This window comes from Notothenia coriiceps, unplaced genomic scaffold (assembly GCF_000735185.1).
Source record: "Notothenia coriiceps isolate Sejong01 unplaced genomic scaffold, NC01 NC01_scaffold00003312, whole genome shotgun sequence".
In the NCBI taxonomy this organism is placed as follows: domain Eukaryota; kingdom Metazoa; phylum Chordata; class Actinopteri; order Perciformes; family Nototheniidae; genus Notothenia; species Notothenia coriiceps.
Genome location: NW_011336013.1, coordinates 108,165 through 126,050, shown reverse-complemented (window position 1 = coordinate 126,050; position 17,886 = coordinate 108,165). Strand labels below are relative to the sequence as shown.

Sequence of the window (17,886 nt, the reverse complement as noted above, 5' to 3'; positions counted from 1 at the left end):
TCATATCACGGATTCTGGTTCATAACATAAGTCAGTCAGTTATCGCCCGCCTGTTAAATAAAAAAAAAAAAAAGAAAGAAACCCTCACCCACACAGTAGATATTTCCAATTTCATTAGAAAATTGCCCCATCATTTTTGCACTCCCCTATAAAACACAAATCAGTGCTTTTTTTTTTTTTTTTATGCCTCAATTCCATTTTAGGACATTAGGCACCAACCCGCCTGTTTGACATAATTGTCCCTTGTGTTTAAATTTTGACATGCATTTTAAACCATCCCCTGAGTTGATAACGTGCCAAAAATATCAGATTTAGTTCCTACCCCCATGTGAGCAATGATGTTGCCTTCATCCCACCCCAACCCCCCCCCGCCCCCCGCCACCCCCCCCCCCCCCCGCTCTCGCAAGAAGAACACGGCGCATCGTTAGATCTGCTTTGAGGCCTGTTTTTGGACTTGCTTTTGAGGCTAATTAAATGTGCGGACTAATACAAAACGCGTACAACCCTTTCTTAATGAACCTGCCGAGAAATATGTATTTTGCCTATTTTCAAATCTGGCAAAAAATGTTTTTCAAAACAAGTCAGTAAATGAATATTTTCATTTATTCTTGTATTTTAATTAAACTGCCACTTCTGATAAAGGTATTCGGGTTGCTTCTGAGAATTAGTTTGACATTGCCCCGTAGTTGCTTTTTCAAAAGGTCTTGAAACCTTTTTTTTTTCCATTGCCTTAATCCAAATTCCCTTCCAGTGAGCAAGCTGCCTTCGGTACAGACTGAATGAATTGGAAGGCCTTGCCGTCGCGAAGATGAAAAAAAGGGTCTGAATAGATCTCAGTTGCTTCAATCTCTTCCTTGAACAAGAACACTTTTCAGAACCACATTTTGAAGCTCAGGACTCCCCTGTAAACTTGGAAGTGCCAGTTTATTTAAATTCAGCCTATTCCATTTTTTTCGATACCAAAATCCAGGGAAAAAGTTGCCAACTGGCTAGCCATTTTGATGAGCAAGCTAAACATGGCAACTTTTGTTGCTGCCTAGGCAACATTGTTGATTTGTTTGATTTGAATAAGGGATATTGTGATGGCGTTCAATGGCTCCATTAGAAGTCCATCTGTTTGGGAATTTCAAAACGGAAATTACAGCTATTTAAAATGAGGATATTTTGCTCTTTTTGAACTAAATCTGCTTTTTGACGTTCTAAGGTTATGGCAGAGTTCCCAATTTACCAGACGGAGAACCCAAACAGGCAGAGGAGCGGAAGAGGCCGACATGCGAGTCTCCGCGAGCAAAAAACAAACCTGCACCTCCGACGACGTTCCAGGTTGACAGCATCTTAGGGTACTGCAGGCCAGAAAAAGGAACAGGACTATCCCTCAGGGAGTTTGCATGGTTTTCAATTGGTAATGGATTCTTAAAGCCTGATAAAATCATTTCCACACGTTTTCAAAACCATTCCTGGTTGTGATTGCGCTCAGTTAGGTTTCTGCACGTAAAATAAATTGATATTAGTTTATATTTCTATTGCAATATTGTTTGTTAATAAAAAAAAAATGGCAATAATAAAGTCACAAAAGGAAGCGCAAGTCATAAAAAAAAGCCTTGCCAAAATTGCTGCCACCCCGTGCGAACTGTGTTGTTGGAGGCATTAAGGAAAAATCCACGGTTGACGGATCCCACTTTGAATTTCATTCTAAAAACATTTCGAACGATGATGCCTTTTCTTGCCTGCTGCCCCCGGACAAGGAAAAGCCAAAACAAAGCTTCATCGTTCAGCGAGGCCATTCAAAAACTCCAAAAACCCTTTCGAGGGTAACAAAGAAACGAAGTTTGGAGTAAGCCTAAAGATTGAAGCTGCAGATATCGAAACGAGTAAATGAAAAACACAGAATTGAGGGCGAAGAAGTTGTGCTTGAGGATTTAAAATTAAGCCCAATTGCTTTAACAAGTAAATAAACATTGGAATGTGGTTTAATTGAAATAGGAAAAGCGGCGTTTAACGTTAAAGTGGCCGGTTGTGTGTGAGAGAGAATAAATAAGACAGCCCAATATTTAAAAAAAAAATCTATTATTTTTCGCCAACGTTCCTTAAATTTTTAAGCCCGCATTAAAAAATCCACATTAAAAAAAAACCCCGCATGTTTAATTCGCATAATCAAGCCGATTTTAGCCCGCGTTGTTCTGGGCGTCAAAATCTAATTAAGCAATAAGCCTTCACGACCCAGGCCTTGTATTACATGAACTGTCTCAGCAAAAATTAGATATTGCCTGATAAAGTTTCTTTTTATTTTTCTGTATGCAATTAAAAAAAACAAAAAATGTCATTAAACATTCTGGGATTTTCAATTTACAAAATCAAAAAACTGAAATATTGCAAGCCTTTTTATTATTTTTTAATTATTGCCCCTGATATATGGCCATTTACAGCTTAAGAAAAACTTCAAAAAAATCCTATTCTCAAAAAAATTAGAATAAGTCCTCAATACCAACGCTAAACAAAAAAAGATTTATATACAAGCAAAAACACAAATTCAAACATTTTTGGGAAAATGTCCATTAATGCACTCATACTTGCGTTGGGAATCCTTGTTGCACGATTACTGCATCAATGCGGCCCGTGGCATGGAGGCAATCAGCCTCTGGCATTCGGCTGGAGGTGTTATGATGCCCCAGGATGGCTTCAATAGCGGCCTTTAGGCCTCATCTAGCATTGTTGGTCTCTGGTGTCTTCAGCTTCTTCTTCACAATACCGACATATTCTCTATGGGGTTCAGTGTCAGTGGAATTGCCAGCAACTCTCAGGACAGTAATGCCATTCAGTAACGCCCATTACCCCCCCCCCAACCTTTACTGCGTGCGTTTGGCCACTGTGGGCCAGGCTGCCACGATCATTGCTGCGAAATGAGATTCTCATCTTCCATAGAGCTTTTCCAGCAGACGGAAGCATGTGTAGTGCTCTAAACTCTTTGGTTACACATCTTGCATTTTGACTCTGGGCTTGGCATGAAACACAGGTGCGGGGACCAACACAGCAGGCCTGACATGGCTCACCCAACCATCCGCTGACTGTGGGGAACTTTTCACACATGATTTCAAGGCAACTTGGGAGTTTGCTCCTCTCCAGCCCTTTCTCAGACTCTGGCGGCCTTGACTTCCAAATGAAATACAAACTTGCTTTCGTCTGAAAAGAGACTTTGGACCACCTGTGCACAACTGTCCAGTGCTTCTTTTCCTTAGCCTCAAGGCAGACGCCTCTTCCTTGTCTTGAGGTTCAGAAAGTGGATGACCATCGGGAAATACGGCTATTGTAGCCCATTTCCCGGGACACGTCTGTGAACAGTGACTTTGATACCCTGGACTCCAGCTTCAGTCCACTGTCTTTGAAAGCACGCCCCAAATTCTGGAAGCGACCTTCTTCACAATGCTGTTAAAGGGCTGCCGGTCATCTCTCTGGTTGTGCAGCGTTGTCCTGCCACATTTCCCCCTTCCAACCAGACTTTTTGTGGATGTGCTTCTTGAAACTGCACCTCTGTGAACAGCTTGCTCTTTGAGAAATGGTCTTTTTGTCGTCTTACCCTCCTGATGGCGGGAGGGTGTCACAATGACGGTCCTCTGGACAGCAGTTCAGATCCAGCAGTCTTCCCCATACTTGTGATTTAGTTTACTGAACCAAGCCTGAGATGTTTTTCAAGGCCAGGAAACCCTTGCAGGTGTTCGAGTTTAATTGAGACGATTCAAGTGATCGATTGAACACCGCACTACAGTATACTTTTTCATGATATTCTAATATTTAGAGATAGGGATATTTGAGTTTTTCTTAAGCTGATATGCCATAATCACAATATTTATAAATAATAAAAGTCTTGCAATATTTCAGTTGATTTGTAATGAAATCCAGAAATGTATGGACCATTTTTGTTTTTTAATTTGCATTACAGAAAATAAAGAACTTTATCACAATATTCTAATTTTCTGAGACAGTCCTGTATGCTCATTATATCACAGCTAAGGGGCGTGGTTCGGCCCGACGTGACAGCCCAACTGTATACTGTTTTTCTCAGACGCGGAGGGATACTGACTTGTTGTGAAAAGTAATTTACAATTCTACCCGTGGTATACGCTCTATATCACGGCTAAGAACCAATCAGATTGCTTGATTTGACTTGTCCGTTTTATAAGCTCAGATGACCCATTAGATTAAACTACATTTAAAGTTTAGTTCTCTAAGGTGATGTGTTCAGAGCCCAAATGAGGGAATTAGCCCAAACGTTAGAACATTACAACTTCTCAAGTTCAACTGGCCAATATTTCCAATCCATCAGTCTTATGTATCACACTGCTGCTCTGTCTGTGGCTGGCTGGAATAAAAGATGGACAGAGTTTGCAGTTTGGCAGCCAGCTAAAAGGTTCTGTTGTGCCAGGAAGGATTCATTGATTTCAGATGAATATATTGACTTAGTTATTTTCCAGGGAATGCAGAGAATCTGTGAGGTTGCCATTATTTGATCATTTTGCAGTGTTTGCTAAAATAAAGATGAATTGGGGAAAAGTGTTGATTATCAATGAGTTGAGATTTATTTGAATATGTATATTTTGACTATGGCTGTTTGTCCATTTCTTTTCTACACAGACTCACAGGTTAGTGGACGCAGACATCATCTGATGGTGAGTGCACAGTTCCCACCTTCAGTTCCAGGCTTTTATCCTTTGATACTTTAGACAATGTCTAGTGTGTGGCATGAACCAGGTGGGATTGCTTAACTTGTTTTTGTTTCTCTTATATATTTTATATTTTTCAAGGCACTCTTAAAAAGGCATGCTTCAGTCTAGGATGCTTCTTCAGACTATCATTGTGCACACTGTTCAATTATACAAGAGTCAGGAGATAAATCCAGAGTCCGATTCAGGAGAAATGTGATTGACGGTTGTCATTATATATTCACATAACTATAAAACAGAATAATCTTTGATGAATTTTGAAGTGTAAAATCTGAAAAACGCACTCACAAAACGGCAGCTATAATAAATACAAAGTGGCCTTTGCCTGTTATTATGTTTCTAGTCTGTAGATTTCTTCACTGCTTGTTTCCATTTCCAGTTCTTACCTGCTGCTGCTTTGACTCTCCTTGCCAAATGGCTGGATTTGAAGTTGAGGAGTGGAGCTGCTGCTGCTGCCTTGTTAGTGGATGATATTGGTTTGGCCTGCATCACTGGCACTTGTTTCTTGCAGGGTCTCGGTTCTTTGGACGACGATGACCCTAACATCCTCCTGGCCATCCAGCTGTCGCTCCAGGACTCAGCGATGGCAGAGATCGCATACAACCATGACGCACTCGCCAACGAAGCCTCGCTCGGCGCCATCGGCACCTCTCTGCCCTCCAGGCTGGAGCAGAGTGCTGCAGGTGTGGAGCTGCTGTCCAGAGCTTCTCTAAGCAGCTCCGAGCTGCTGGAGCTTGAAGATAACTTGGCCCGACTGGGCTCCATCAGCAGCCAGTTCTCTGCGCAGCACGCTGACAGCCACCTCCGGGCCTACAGGGCCTCGCTGCCCATCCCAGTGGCTCCAGGTGGCAGCAGCTCCTCCACCGGCCTCTTCTCCTCCTCCAGCGACACGTTGGACTCCAACACTTACGGCAGCCACGACCCATCCTCCTCCTCCGCACTAGCCAATGCTAACCTGCTGGGCAATATTATGGCGTGGTTCCATGACATGAATCCTCAAGGCATCACCCTGGTCCCCTCCACCTCCTCTGACACTGACTCCAACCTCAGCGCACTCCATGCAGGCGGAGGAGGGGGTCCGCTTGAGGAGGAGAAGAGCGGATGCATCCCGCCTGAGAACAGGAAACCTCAGGAAGTGACGGCAGAGGTGGGTTTCTGCTCTCAAAAGGAGGAGAAGGAGGGTGCCGCGGCTCAGAGGCCCACACAGTTAGATCTGGTGGGGCTGGAGACCACGCCCCCTTCTTACATGGCCACCCTCGACAAAAGCAGCGATCATACATCACGGGGAACCTCAAGGGTGGACACTCCACAGTGCGACTCTGAGCAGATGCCCAGCAGCAGCTCCTCTGAGTGGGAGGACCACCTGGTGTGAAGAGGCAGAGATGGGAAGGGGCTCTTTCGGAAAGGCCAAAAACCACTCAAGTTTGCAAATGAAGTTGAGTTGTGGAACATGTACAGTAGCTGTTCAGGTGGAATGTATACAGAATTAAGAATGTATCGGTTCACAGGAAAGTGGGGCAAGAAGTTTAGACACTCAAAAGTTGTCTAAACTTGTAAGTGCTATCCACAGGTTACCCGGTGTAACAGCCGTTACATTCAAACTACAAGTTAGAGCTGTCTCGATCCACACTCTATTCCAGTTGGTGACGTTATATCCCAGAGGGTCCACGCAATTGGTTGTTTTAGTATTTAATTTCAAGAGGAATTATTCAAATGTGCTTAACAGTGGATCTCCTTGCAGATACCTATTTTCAAAGAAATCCTTCATTTGTTTTTTTGTCTTCTTTTTGGCCAATAGGCTAGAGGTGCATGAGCCACCAGCTGGACTGCAGTGTGGATCTAAACTGAAGCATGTGCAGCAGACAGGGAGTGCATGAAGTACATGCCTTTAGGTTGGTATAGCATTGGTGTGGCATCGCTTTTCCTGCATTTACTGTATTGTCAGACCCCCAACAAGCAGCCCTTGCGAAAAGAAAGCATTAACTGAAGGAGAAATTAGATAACACTTTTCAAGGATATTTACTAAATGTTAGAAGTATAAATAACTTGCCGTTTTCTGAAACCACTTATAGAGGAGATACGAAATGTAGAGTCTTTTGCATAGTGCAGGTATTTGTAAAAGCCTAATGTATGTGTCTAAATCATGTCTGAGGGAGGTTTTCACCCCGACATAATGTAATGGCTGACTGATGTTATTCACACTCACCCTGTAACTCTGTAAAGCAGGGAGTCTTGCTCCTGTGCACACCTCCCTTTTAGGTGCCAAACACTGACTTGCAAAAGCACCGTTTGCAGTCGCCAAGTGGATTCTTCTAAACAAATTGTGCCTGCTTATTACAATCTCAACAACTAAACCTAAATGTGAAAGTCTGGAGCCATATTTGTATTTGAGATTGTGTGATATATGACCAAGTAAAAGCTGTAATAGTGTGCCGTGTTAATCTGTAGTTGAACAGCATTATAGTTGTGTACTTCATTATGTGAAACATTCACACAAAGCAATTTACATTTGTTGGTAGAGGTCTAAAAAACATTTAGGAATTGACAATGGTTGTTCATCCCAAAGCCTTATCCCTCACACTCTCTCAATGAGAAATGTCTTCAGAAACAGCTGACAGGCCCCGAGGGGTCATTCAGTTCATCCTTTGTAGCGCGCTCACATTCGTGTGAGCACTGCAGAGTGCAGCGTGACACACTGAGCAGACACTGAGAAGTCTTGTTTATACACTGCAGGAACAGCCCAGTGAGAGAGATAATCAGGCAATGTCATTCAGACTATGGTGAATTAATTAATCGCGCCCAAGTCCCTGTAATGACTCTCTGGGTCCTGTTAGTGTGATATGAGCAGAGCCTTCATAGGGTAATGCATGGAGGGTCCATGAATGTCTCCTGCACCTGGAACACGAGGAGTCCACCTTCTCTACGCAGAGACATACACAGTGCCTTTTAGTCAATCAACATTATTTTCTTTCTTTTTGAACATGTTTCCAAGTGCTAATTATTACACAGTATGTACAGTGTAGACAAACACCTGTTACCTTAAAAGTTATTTCTCTTACATACGAGAAACATGAGATCTTGATTATTTTTCTCATCTAATTATTTGTAGCATGAGCTTTTTGTTGGTTCTATTAGTATGTTAATGGGTAACACTGATTTGATATGATTTGGTATAATGGGAACGGTTAATGTTTCCAATATTGTTCAAAAAGATTTTGAAAAAATATGTTGCGCTTGTTTTTGTGCAGCAGGGCTTCTGTCCCTACATTTGAAAACAGTTGGTTTTTCTGAGATGTAGAAACTCAAACGACTACCTGTATCATGGATCTTACCTGAAGACACTAAAATGGAGGAATGTTGCAATATAAAGTAGGTATTTATTTGAAATCAGTGTAACCCATGAAAGAAAATGGATTGTGAATAACCATTGACACATGGATCAGTGTTTTCTCTTTAAGATTGAATTGTGTTTTTGTACAGACTAATGTCTGACCGAAGCAGATCAGCTGTTTTTTCCCCTAGCATACGGATAGAGCCACTAAAGGAGATCTGAAGGCAGTGATGACCAGTGTCTTGAAGTTGTGAAACTGTGAGTGCCATATAGTTAGTGAAGGTCTTTCATTGGACGTGGGTTGAAACAGAGATACTGCACGTTGGCCTCTGTGCATGAAGTGGGTACAGGTCTAATGGAGTTTGTACTTCCTTTCACCTCTAATGTTCAGGTGATTTATTTTAAAACGGCATATAGCATTTTGTAACTCACTGAGATTTTCTATTGTAAAGCAACTAATCCTTGAAATGCTATTTGCACTTTCGTAGTCTATACTTGATACATTCCCTCTTTATATGAAAAATGTTTGATGTGTGATGCCAATAAACTTTGTGTTGAGTTTGAATGTGTGCTTTGTTTTGTCATTGAGATACCTGTGGATCTGTTTCTGTCCCTTAATGGAGTTAGCTTGGTTTCCAAAAGCATCTTTCCCCTAAACTACATGATGACTGACACCTCTTCTCAACAGCTGACCATCACTGGGCCCTGTTGTGCTTTAGGGGCTTTTCCATTTCCTGTAGGTTTTTCTGCATGTTCATTGTCTGTAAAGATTGAACTAGTCTAGTTGCCAGCTCAGTCTTATTGTGAACCCGGAAATGTTAGTTAACCCCAACGTTTCATAATGGAAATGTAGTACGGGTCCCCAGAACATAGAAACTGCTGGATGCTAACTTGCTGGGCAATTTGCTCGACCATAACTTTTGTTAATTAGTATTAATTACAATTATAGCCTATGTGGACAATGGTTAAAAGATGGCTTGACCAATTTGGACAGTATTTGAGTGATTTTGCAGGTTATTGAGGATGCTGAATCAATTTTTTACATTTTCAGTATCACAAATGGCAGTTTCTACAAGAACATTTCAATATTTGTACTCTGGGCTGATTTTGGCTTACATTTTTGGTCGATTTTGAAGATTTAGGGGACTTTTGATCATTTGGATTTGACAGATTGTCTATTTATTTGAAAAAGAATAATCCACAGTAGAAATAATAATCTTGTGCTCTCTATCCAATAGTCCCAACACTACTCATGGTAATCAGAATCAGCCCACCAAGAGTACAGATGTTGCCACTCTGGTAAAACTGCCATTTTTTTATCCTGAAAATATCTCTTTTTTTTGTACACAATTGTTTACATGGGCTATAATACCATTAATTTTAATGAACGTCACTTGTGCTAATTATGCAAATTGCCTATCATATGCATGTGCTGGGGACTCATAATATACATTTCTATCATACAACTTTGGTGTACTGAACATTTCCATGTTCACTATGCTGGAAAACCCTCCAGAGTGAGTTTCTCTCAAAAATTGTGGCACAGATTATATGGGAAATAATATCATCAACAGTAGGCCTACTGGCTGAATCATTTTACTAAATAATATCATAATCAAGAGTATTGGCTGAATTGTTTGAGGTTCTTGCTAAAACACAAAACACAGAGTTGATTATGAAGCACTTTATTCATATAAAAAAATATTTGGCACATGCAATTGAAAGGTATACATGTATGCTAGTGTGGTTTTAAATTCTCAAATGTAGCACTCTGAAAAAACATTTTGCATAACATATTGCAGTTTAATAACATTAACCCTGACACAAGACAAGTAAAACAAATCTGTATCTTGGACGCATCGCAGACATCCCTGCCTATTTAAATAAGGCAGCAGATGGAAAACAGGATTGTAAATCTGCATCCTAGAAGGATATGACGTACTTGAGGATTTTTTATTGTGAGCAGGAGGAGTTCCTTTGGGAGGCCTGCCAGGCTCAGTGTCAGCGACAGAGGCCGATGAGCTGCAGCAGGAGCAGGAACAGAGACACGATGTCCAAATAGAGGTTGAGAGCGGCGAACACATACTCCTCGGGAGAGACTTCATACTTCCTGTGTTTCCCGCCCAGGATAAGCTGGGTATCAAACACCAAGTACTGCAGAGAGACAGAGAGATGCTTCAACCCTGACTTCTGAAGGCAGCGTGTTAGTGAGTCAAAAGAGAGACCGAGAGCAGGAAGCGGTCTGAAGAGAAACACGGGCAGAATCTCTTATCTTTAAGAGAGGGGGGGCTGTGCCCATAAACAGGCTATATAAATAATAGCGGAAGCTGAAAGTAAGTTGTGACTCGCTGTTGACAGCCTGTTCGGCTCTGTGTGCAGCAGCAGTTTGTTGCAGCCGCTGACACCACGGGTCACAACATTTGCTGTTAATGCCAGAGGCACGCAGAGAGGTGGCTGTGAGAATGAAGCCGACTGCTGCTAAACGCTGCATCGTCGGAATGAAAGGGCACGAGGACATCAGAGCCTCTCGTTTACACTAATGACTGTGACAGACAACGGAGGCAGGAATCAGATCATACATCTTGACATTAGCGCCTGGTTTCATGATGTTTTTCTTCTCTTAAAAATGTCATTTTCAATATGTTTTTAATTGAACCTGCATTGCTGAAAACCAAGTTATGTTGTTACACTATACTTACTAAAGAAAACAGCAGGGTTCCCAGGCAGGCGTATAAGATGTAAAGATACTGTGGAAAGAATCAGAGACAATTCAGCAATACCGTTGATTTGTGAATGTTTCTTACAAACATGGAGCAATTATCTAGTAAGAAAATAAACTCACATTTCAAATTCATATCTTAAAACATGTATTCAGCCTCTTGCTCTGTACAATAAATATGATGGTAGATGTTTGATAATGGTAACAATATAGTTGAACAAAGCAGTGTTTATTTGCTGTTCAGATTCATTTGTGGTTGTGTAAAAATAGCAGTCTAAAGTCAGTGGAATGCTTCTTCCTGTACATGTGCTGCTTAAAGCTGAGGCAGTTGAACAGCAGTGTATTGGGATGCATGAGTCTTGAGATCAGCTCCTGAGAGGTTTCAGAGTTCATGCTCTCTTCTTTATAGTCTGCTCAGCACAGGTCAGCTCCAGTACATCCTGAGGATAAGAGCTGTCTCCCTCTGACTGCATTACATTTCAAAGCTGTTCTCACTGCGAACACAGGCGTAAACACGGCAGCTTTTTTGATCTACCTGCGATCGGAGGATCCCACAAAGCAATGCAAACGAAAACAGGGTCCAGGCAAACACCCACAGACTCCCATTTAGTCCGGTGAAGTCCCACTGGGGCAGAAAGGAGGGAGGAGAGAGAGAGAGACGATGAGTGTGAGGAGCCTCTCAAACAGAAAAGAGCAGACAGAACATCTCTCATGTACACACATCAAGGTCATCTACACTGCAGCTGTGCTGCGAGGCGCCGCGGTTACCAAATGATGAAGACATTGCAGTTCAACACACACAAATATTCTGGATGTAATGATTCTGGATAATTAATCAACAAGCTGCAAGGCAGGCATAGAACAGAGTGGGGGGGTGGGGTGGTCTTTTGGCCTGCATGCCCTTCTCGGATTGACAGAAAAAAGATGGCAGCTACATCGAGAGAATCACCAACACTGATCACCTGAGGAGCCACGGGCCAGACATGCAAGTGTTTATGGCATTTAAATCGCAGCGACAGAGACCCAAAAGCTCCGGCGCCGCGTTAACTGCAGGGTGAACGTGGAGTCATAAAAAAGAGAAATAGACCAAAAGTGTTTTTGCCGAAGTGACCGCTCACTCGGCTCATAAAACATCCTGTTTTATGAGCCGGAGGGCGCGGCCACTTTTTCTATTTTTATCACAGTTTCCCCGTTTTATGCTGGCTGTTTAGACCTGATGCATACGCCTTCCTTCTCCAGATTACTAAAAGAGCTTTTAAGAGCAGATTTATTCTCAGTATAATCATTAGCCACCTGTTCCCTGCTTTGCTCCAATCTGAGCAGGAGAATTAAAAGTCTGCAGCTCCTTCAGATGCAATAAGTGTCAGCATGTGTGACATTTCAAACTCTATTTAGAGGCAATTAAGAAGGATTCTAAATGAAATTTCTTGTCCGATCTTTTGCCCTACTGCCTGTATAATAACTCTGCCGGGGTCCACTTTAATAAATCAGAGTTGTTCAAGTGTTCTTGTTTTTAGATTAGATTATTTGTGAGGGATCAGGAATGCAAGTGTATGTGTGTTAGCTTTTTTAATATTAAAATGTATCTGGCAAAAGGATCCTAATATCTACCATTGTGTCCCTGAAAGGCCCTTTTAAAGATTATTCTCAGACTGTGCATGCTTTATTAGACAGTTCGTGGTGAAAGGAGATGGAGGAGGGGGAGATTCAGCAAACAACAAAAGGCTCCCGGCCATTTCTGAACTCAAGATTTATGGCAGCGACCTCGGCCAGCATGAGGACGGCCCAGAGGTTTAACTCTGTCCCTCCAGCGGACATAAGGAATGAACGTGATTGACAATTACACTGATCTCAGCAGTAATCACAGTTTTGCCTGGAAAGCAAAGCTATTAAGAGTTTAAAAGTTTGTTGGTGACTGTGCAAACTGTGCATGAGAAAACCTGGCCAACACTTTGACTGGACAGGAAACCAACTCAGGATCCGGACATTTAGAACTGACTGGCATAGCAAGGTAGGTTATGAAATCAAATCAGGTTTTATTTATATAGCACATTTTTAAAATGATTTTTGATTGAGCCAAAGTGCTGTACATGCAAATTATAAATAACACATTACTACAGTCGCAAACAGAAGACAATAAATTACAACAGCAAATATAAAAATCAAACACAGGGAAATGTCAGGAGTCGTGCTCCGCTCTGACTAGAAGGCCAGGGAGAAGAAGTGAGTTTTTAGTGTTGATTTAAAAACCCCTAGGGTCTGGGTCGACCTCACATGGAGGGGCAGAGTGTTCCAGAGCCTGGGGCCAGCTGCTGCGAATGCTCGGTGCCCTCTGGTTTTGAGCCTGGTCTTGGGCACTACCAGCAGCAGCTGGTCAGCCGACCTTAAGTCTCTGGCTGGGGTGTAGCGATGGAGGAGTTCTGCTATAGGCCGGAGCCAGCCCATTTAGGGCTTTTAAAACAAATAAAAGGAGTTTAAAATCAATGCGGAACCGAATTGGAAGCCAGTGCAATGAGGCCATAATTGGGGTGATGTGGTGACGCTTTTTGTGGCCAGTGAGTAGACGTGCAGCTGCGTTCTGCACTAGCTGCAGGCGTCTAATTGACGCCTGGTCCATACCCACGTATAGGGCGAAATGTCACCGCAGGCTGCACTGCTGTGCTCAGTGACAGATCTCACCTTTGTCTGCATAGCAAACACAGTCAAGGAGAAGGACACCAGCGCTGTGGCCCCCACGGCCCACAGAACTGCATCTGCATTGTAGTACCTGCAGAAAGAAATATCAAACAGATGTGACGTGGGAAAATCCCCTCATAATGTCATGTCCAACGAGTCATAATGCTGTGTGGACACAGGGAGTAGGGTTCTGTTTTCTCCTAAAGAAGAAACATGTATTTCCTTTAAGAAACGTGGGATTATTTCCATTTCATAGTCTGTATTATGTGTCTGAAGTAGAGTGATGGTAGGCCCTCTGGACGTGGATTGCATAATGTATCGCCCTTTGTTCAGCTTCAGTTATGGCAAGGTCCCATAAATATGATAATCTGAATGTATTATTGATAGTCAGGTTTCAAGTGATGCCTTTGCTGTCTGAGTGACAAGCTGTGTAAATACCAGACATGTTGCAGTTGGCTGAGGTAACATGTGTTTACAACGGCAGAATGATTGGTTTTCTACAACCAAATCACAACTTCAACCGCGATGTTCTGATTGGTATTCAGCCGAATCCCAGAGAAATATGATTCCATGTGCTTTTTTAAATTTGGTAAACCAACAATGATAACATCTTATCAGGTTTGATGGCTTCATCTCTGGCTACCAACACGCTATTAGATATGGATCAAAATCAGGTTATTATTGTGCAAATGAGTCGGCATCAGGTGGGGATTCAGCATACACTCACGCTGAAATAGATCCCAGCATCAGGCCCTCTGCCACAGTCTGAGAGAGAGACAAATGGAAAGTAAATACATGGGAAAAAAACGGTGGAATAGAGCAGATGTGGCGGGGGTTTAATTTGATGCCTGGCTGGTAGCGCTTCTACTCACAAACAGACCCAGGGCGATGAAATTGAGGGGGACTTGACGACGGAGGTTGTCACAGCAGGACAGGACCAGGATGAGCACCAACACCGTCGCCCTATTTCACAGAAAAATATAGAGTATATCGTAAATGGCAAAATAAAAAGGCTGTAAACAGAAAAAAGGACTGGGTTCAATGTGTGAAACCACTGAGTGCATTATTTATGCAGTGTGGCTGGCCGTTTCCTGGATTAGGATTCAGACCGCGGGGACAGTTTGTGATTTACTTCTGAGGTTTTCCATGAGCGACATTTTCATTTGGGTAAAACTCACCCACAGGAGATTTGTAGCTGGTCAAACTGGTTAAAGCTAGAAAGTGTGCAGCGTGTAGACACTCTAACTGAATGTTTTTGTTAGCTTACATCATGACGTAGGAGAACCAGTAGTTGGCCCATGTCCATTCCCTGAGAGCGTCCCTGTGTTTCCAAAAGATAAATGGAGAGGCAGAGGGGAGTGTTTAATAGAGGCACCATTTATTTGATAGAGGCAGTACAATGATTGTATTAAATATTAACAGAGGACACAGCATTGTGCACATGGGAGCTGAACACAATTTATGAAAAGATATTACTGTAGCAGCAATCTACCACATCTATTATACAAAACCTATAAAGCTTTCAAACTACTGCAAGCTAAAATATGATGTGGCAGAAATGCCCTTTTATGCTCTACCATCTAGTCTAACCTCACATATTTATGGTGATTTGAGCAGCGCTGGGTCGTGTGCTCAAAGCTTTTTCAGGGACAACTATGGTAGTCGTGCTGCTGTGTGAAGTTGGCTGCTCTGACAGACTCCGCTCAACGTGGAATGATGGATAGGTTTCTGACATCTTTTTTTGGGGAGTAAGTCCCCTGTGTCAAAGTGTGTCTCGCACCAGTAAAGAAAGGCACAGATGATCCCGACAGTCACCAGCAGCTGAAGCATCAAGGTCAGGTAGACTTTCCTTATGAAACCTGTTCAGGAAGAAAAGAGAGACGGACAGATGCACAACACCAACATTAAAGAACCTGCCAGAGCAAAGCAGGCAGGTAAGTGTTTATGGAGTAAAGCTTCTGTTTTCCAACATCTCAACCTCTCACTTAAAATGATTTGTGGTGTGTGTGAGGTGAGGAGCTGAGGCAGAAAACGTTATTCAATTTTAGAAAACACTGCAAAGCAAATTAGGGAGTATTCCCTTCATCAGCTATGCAAACCATGCAAACTAAAACATATTGGCTTCCCTTGCTTCCTGTCCCTCCCCCTGCCCATTCCTCCCTCCCTGCAGCCCTCACCTCTTCGTATGGCGGCGTCACTGAAGCTGCTATCCTCTAAGCCCTGACTGTAGCCAGGTGGAGCTTGACCGTACTGCTGCTCGCCTCCATCCAGGCCCTGAGGATGGACCGAGTTATCGTAGGGGCCAGGAGGGGAGACCACTGCAACGTTCCCATTCCCCACCTGACATGTCCAAGCCAACAACAACAACACAGGGCAGTTCAAGCAACACTTCTACATTTGAACACATTCATGAAATAATGTGAATGTGGATCAGGAAAGGAAATCCATCATCTGTACGTAAACAAAAGTGCTTTTAGACATTTGCTTTGCTCTTGATTTTGGCTCATGCAGTCCTAAAAATTGGATATTGAATACACAATGAATGAAAATATTGCTTACATTCTCAAAATGCAATATAGTATGTAATATTGCTGTTAACCTGATAGTTTGTCCCTGTGTAAGGACTCTGCCCATGGTCGTAAGGGTTGTACGGAGGGGGGTGCGGTCCATACCCACCGTTGCTGCCGTCTTTACTCTCCATTCCACCAAAAGTAAGTAGATCTTTTCATCAATTTTGGAACAAAAGTGACACAGCAGAAATGTCAGACTTCAATAAAGTTCATGGGAGACATCCTTTTGAACATCGCCAAAACTTTCATCATGGATGTTACATTGGCAAAGGGAGCAATGTCAGTGTGGAACAAATAACTGGGTAATTACGAAATGATGCATCACACAAACACGAGAGCCATCCATGACTAACATCCATAAGTATGGCCTTAAGCCTCCATTTAATTGAGCTGTATGTATATTTAAAAGCTAAATAGGTTGTGGTTAATTGCTCTCAAAGGAAATCCGGTCATCAAGAAGGACACACAGACAGTAAACTCAGGGATCCTATCTGTACTGAACACTAACACATTCCCTTTGAGGTCCCTGCTGCTGCATTAGTCATTACAGAGAAGGCGTTGTAATTAACTACCCAATGATATGGAACTTCAGTAAAGCCTGGACTACACTGACTGTAGTAAAGAAACTGACTTACGGATTCCACTTCATGTAAATCTGCCACATTATGGTTTAATCAGTAACAGTGTCCACTTCCTGTAGTATTAGTCATTCTTAATGGTTGAGGCAGTGATAAAACAATGGCCACCTTAAACTAAATGTAGTTTGTTTATTAATTTGCTCAACCCAATTTCAAACTGGTGATATGAAGAACAAAGAGGACATTACACATATTTTCAAATATTTAAATGACATCAAGTGGACTTTGTTTCGCGATATAGCCCAAATTGCCCTCACATCATTTCTGAGATATGATGAATGAGGACCTTTGAAAGTAGGCAACCCCTCATCATTTACAATTGTACAACAAGGCATCAAGTGCCGTTTGACTTAAATAAAGTAATTACAGCTCTAATCCTGTCTAATGTGCCTTACCTCTGCTGTGACGGCCAGGCTTCTGCTCCGCTGCTCTTCCTGTTGTGTAGTTTTCCTTCAGGGCAAAGTCTACCTGCTATCAGTCGCTTCCCACGGAGACAGGACTTTAGCTTCAGGGGAAAGGATGTATCCCTCATTAGGCTCAATGGGATATTCAGATGAAGTTCTTAAAATGTCATTAAACCAACCAGGCTGGCATTTTGTCAGAGGAAATCGTATTTGTACCTTTTTCCTTCAGGAATACTGATACACAGAGGCCTTCAGAAATACTTAATACTGATGCCTTTCACACAAGGTATGTTTCTATTTCCTGTAATGATCTGTCATTAGCCCTCTATGTGTGATAAGCCTGTAACATGTCATCCTGTATTGTACAGAAATATAAATGCAGCACAATGGCAGCATGTGGATTCCTGGGCTCACGTTCCTGGCCCCTCTTGGATAAACACTGATAACAGCCTCATGTGATGCATGTAGTGTCAGAGACGGATAAATTATGGACACAATCAATCTGACCTTCATAACGGGATAATGGGTATTGAGTCACAGCGAGGAAGAAAAGCTGTAGACATACTGTACACCAATATACATGAAGTAATGTAGGTCACTACAGTCTTAGTGCTTCTCCATGGAGAATTGCCTCTGAAAGGGGTGTAATGAATACTTCATCCATGAATGAGAAACTAGCCCAGGGTGAATCCATTTAACTTTAATGTAAAAGAACCTCAACAAAATAAACATGACATTAAACATTTACATGTGATATTTTAAGCGATTATACCACAGATACTTGCATTCACTCAAGTGTTCAGGTGTTTTACTTGAGTGTTTGCATTTAA

General features: G+C 42.3%; 2 protein-coding genes across 2 annotated transcripts in view; one reads left to right on the top strand and one right to left on the bottom strand.

Moving 5' to 3' along the window:
• Positions 1-8,614, top strand: part of LOC104941310 (ankyrin repeat and IBR domain-containing protein 1-like) — a 48,037-nt gene extending 39,423 nt beyond the window's left edge. The window contains 3 exon segments of the mRNA XM_010766396.1: positions 1,205-1,340; positions 4,630-4,637; positions 5,069-8,614. Of these exon segments, the coding sequence (XP_010764698.1) occupies positions 1,205-1,340; positions 4,630-4,637; positions 5,069-6,090 (1,166 nt within the window). The 3' untranslated portion in view covers positions 6,091-8,614.
• Positions 8,615-9,737: 1,123 nt separating this feature from the next.
• On the bottom strand, positions 9,738-17,112 carry LOC104941306 (protein lifeguard 1). The gene is made up of 11 exons (XM_010766391.1): positions 17,048-17,112; positions 16,044-16,165; positions 15,622-15,784; positions 15,225-15,303; positions 14,712-14,765; positions 14,317-14,407; positions 14,172-14,209; positions 13,448-13,535; positions 11,304-11,393; positions 10,749-10,796; positions 9,738-10,203 (listed from the first exon to the last, which is right to left on the bottom strand). Exons 2-11 carry the CDS (start codon positions 16,143-16,145, stop codon positions 10,051-10,053), a joined length of 906 nt encoding a protein of 301 aa, XP_010764693.1. The 5' UTR covers positions 16,146-16,165; positions 17,048-17,112; the 3' UTR covers positions 9,738-10,050.
• Positions 17,113-17,886: the final 774 nt, after the last annotated feature.

What these genes read in the sequence shown, in the direction of transcription:
- LOC104941306 (XM_010766391.1), bottom strand. Translation starts at nt 16,145, where the DNA reads ATGGAGAGTAAAGACGGCAGCAACGGTGGGTATGGACCGCACCCCCCT. An exon ending in ATCTGTGCCTTTCTTTACTG is followed by an intron (nt 14,766 to 15,224) that starts GTGCGAGACACA and finishes TTGGAAACACAG; the next exon opens with GGACGCTCTCAGGGAATGGA. An exon ending in TGTTTGCTATGCAGACAAAG is followed by an intron (nt 11,394 to 13,447) that starts GTGAGATCTGTC and finishes TTTCTGCCCCAG; the next exon opens with TGGGACTTCACCGGACTAAA.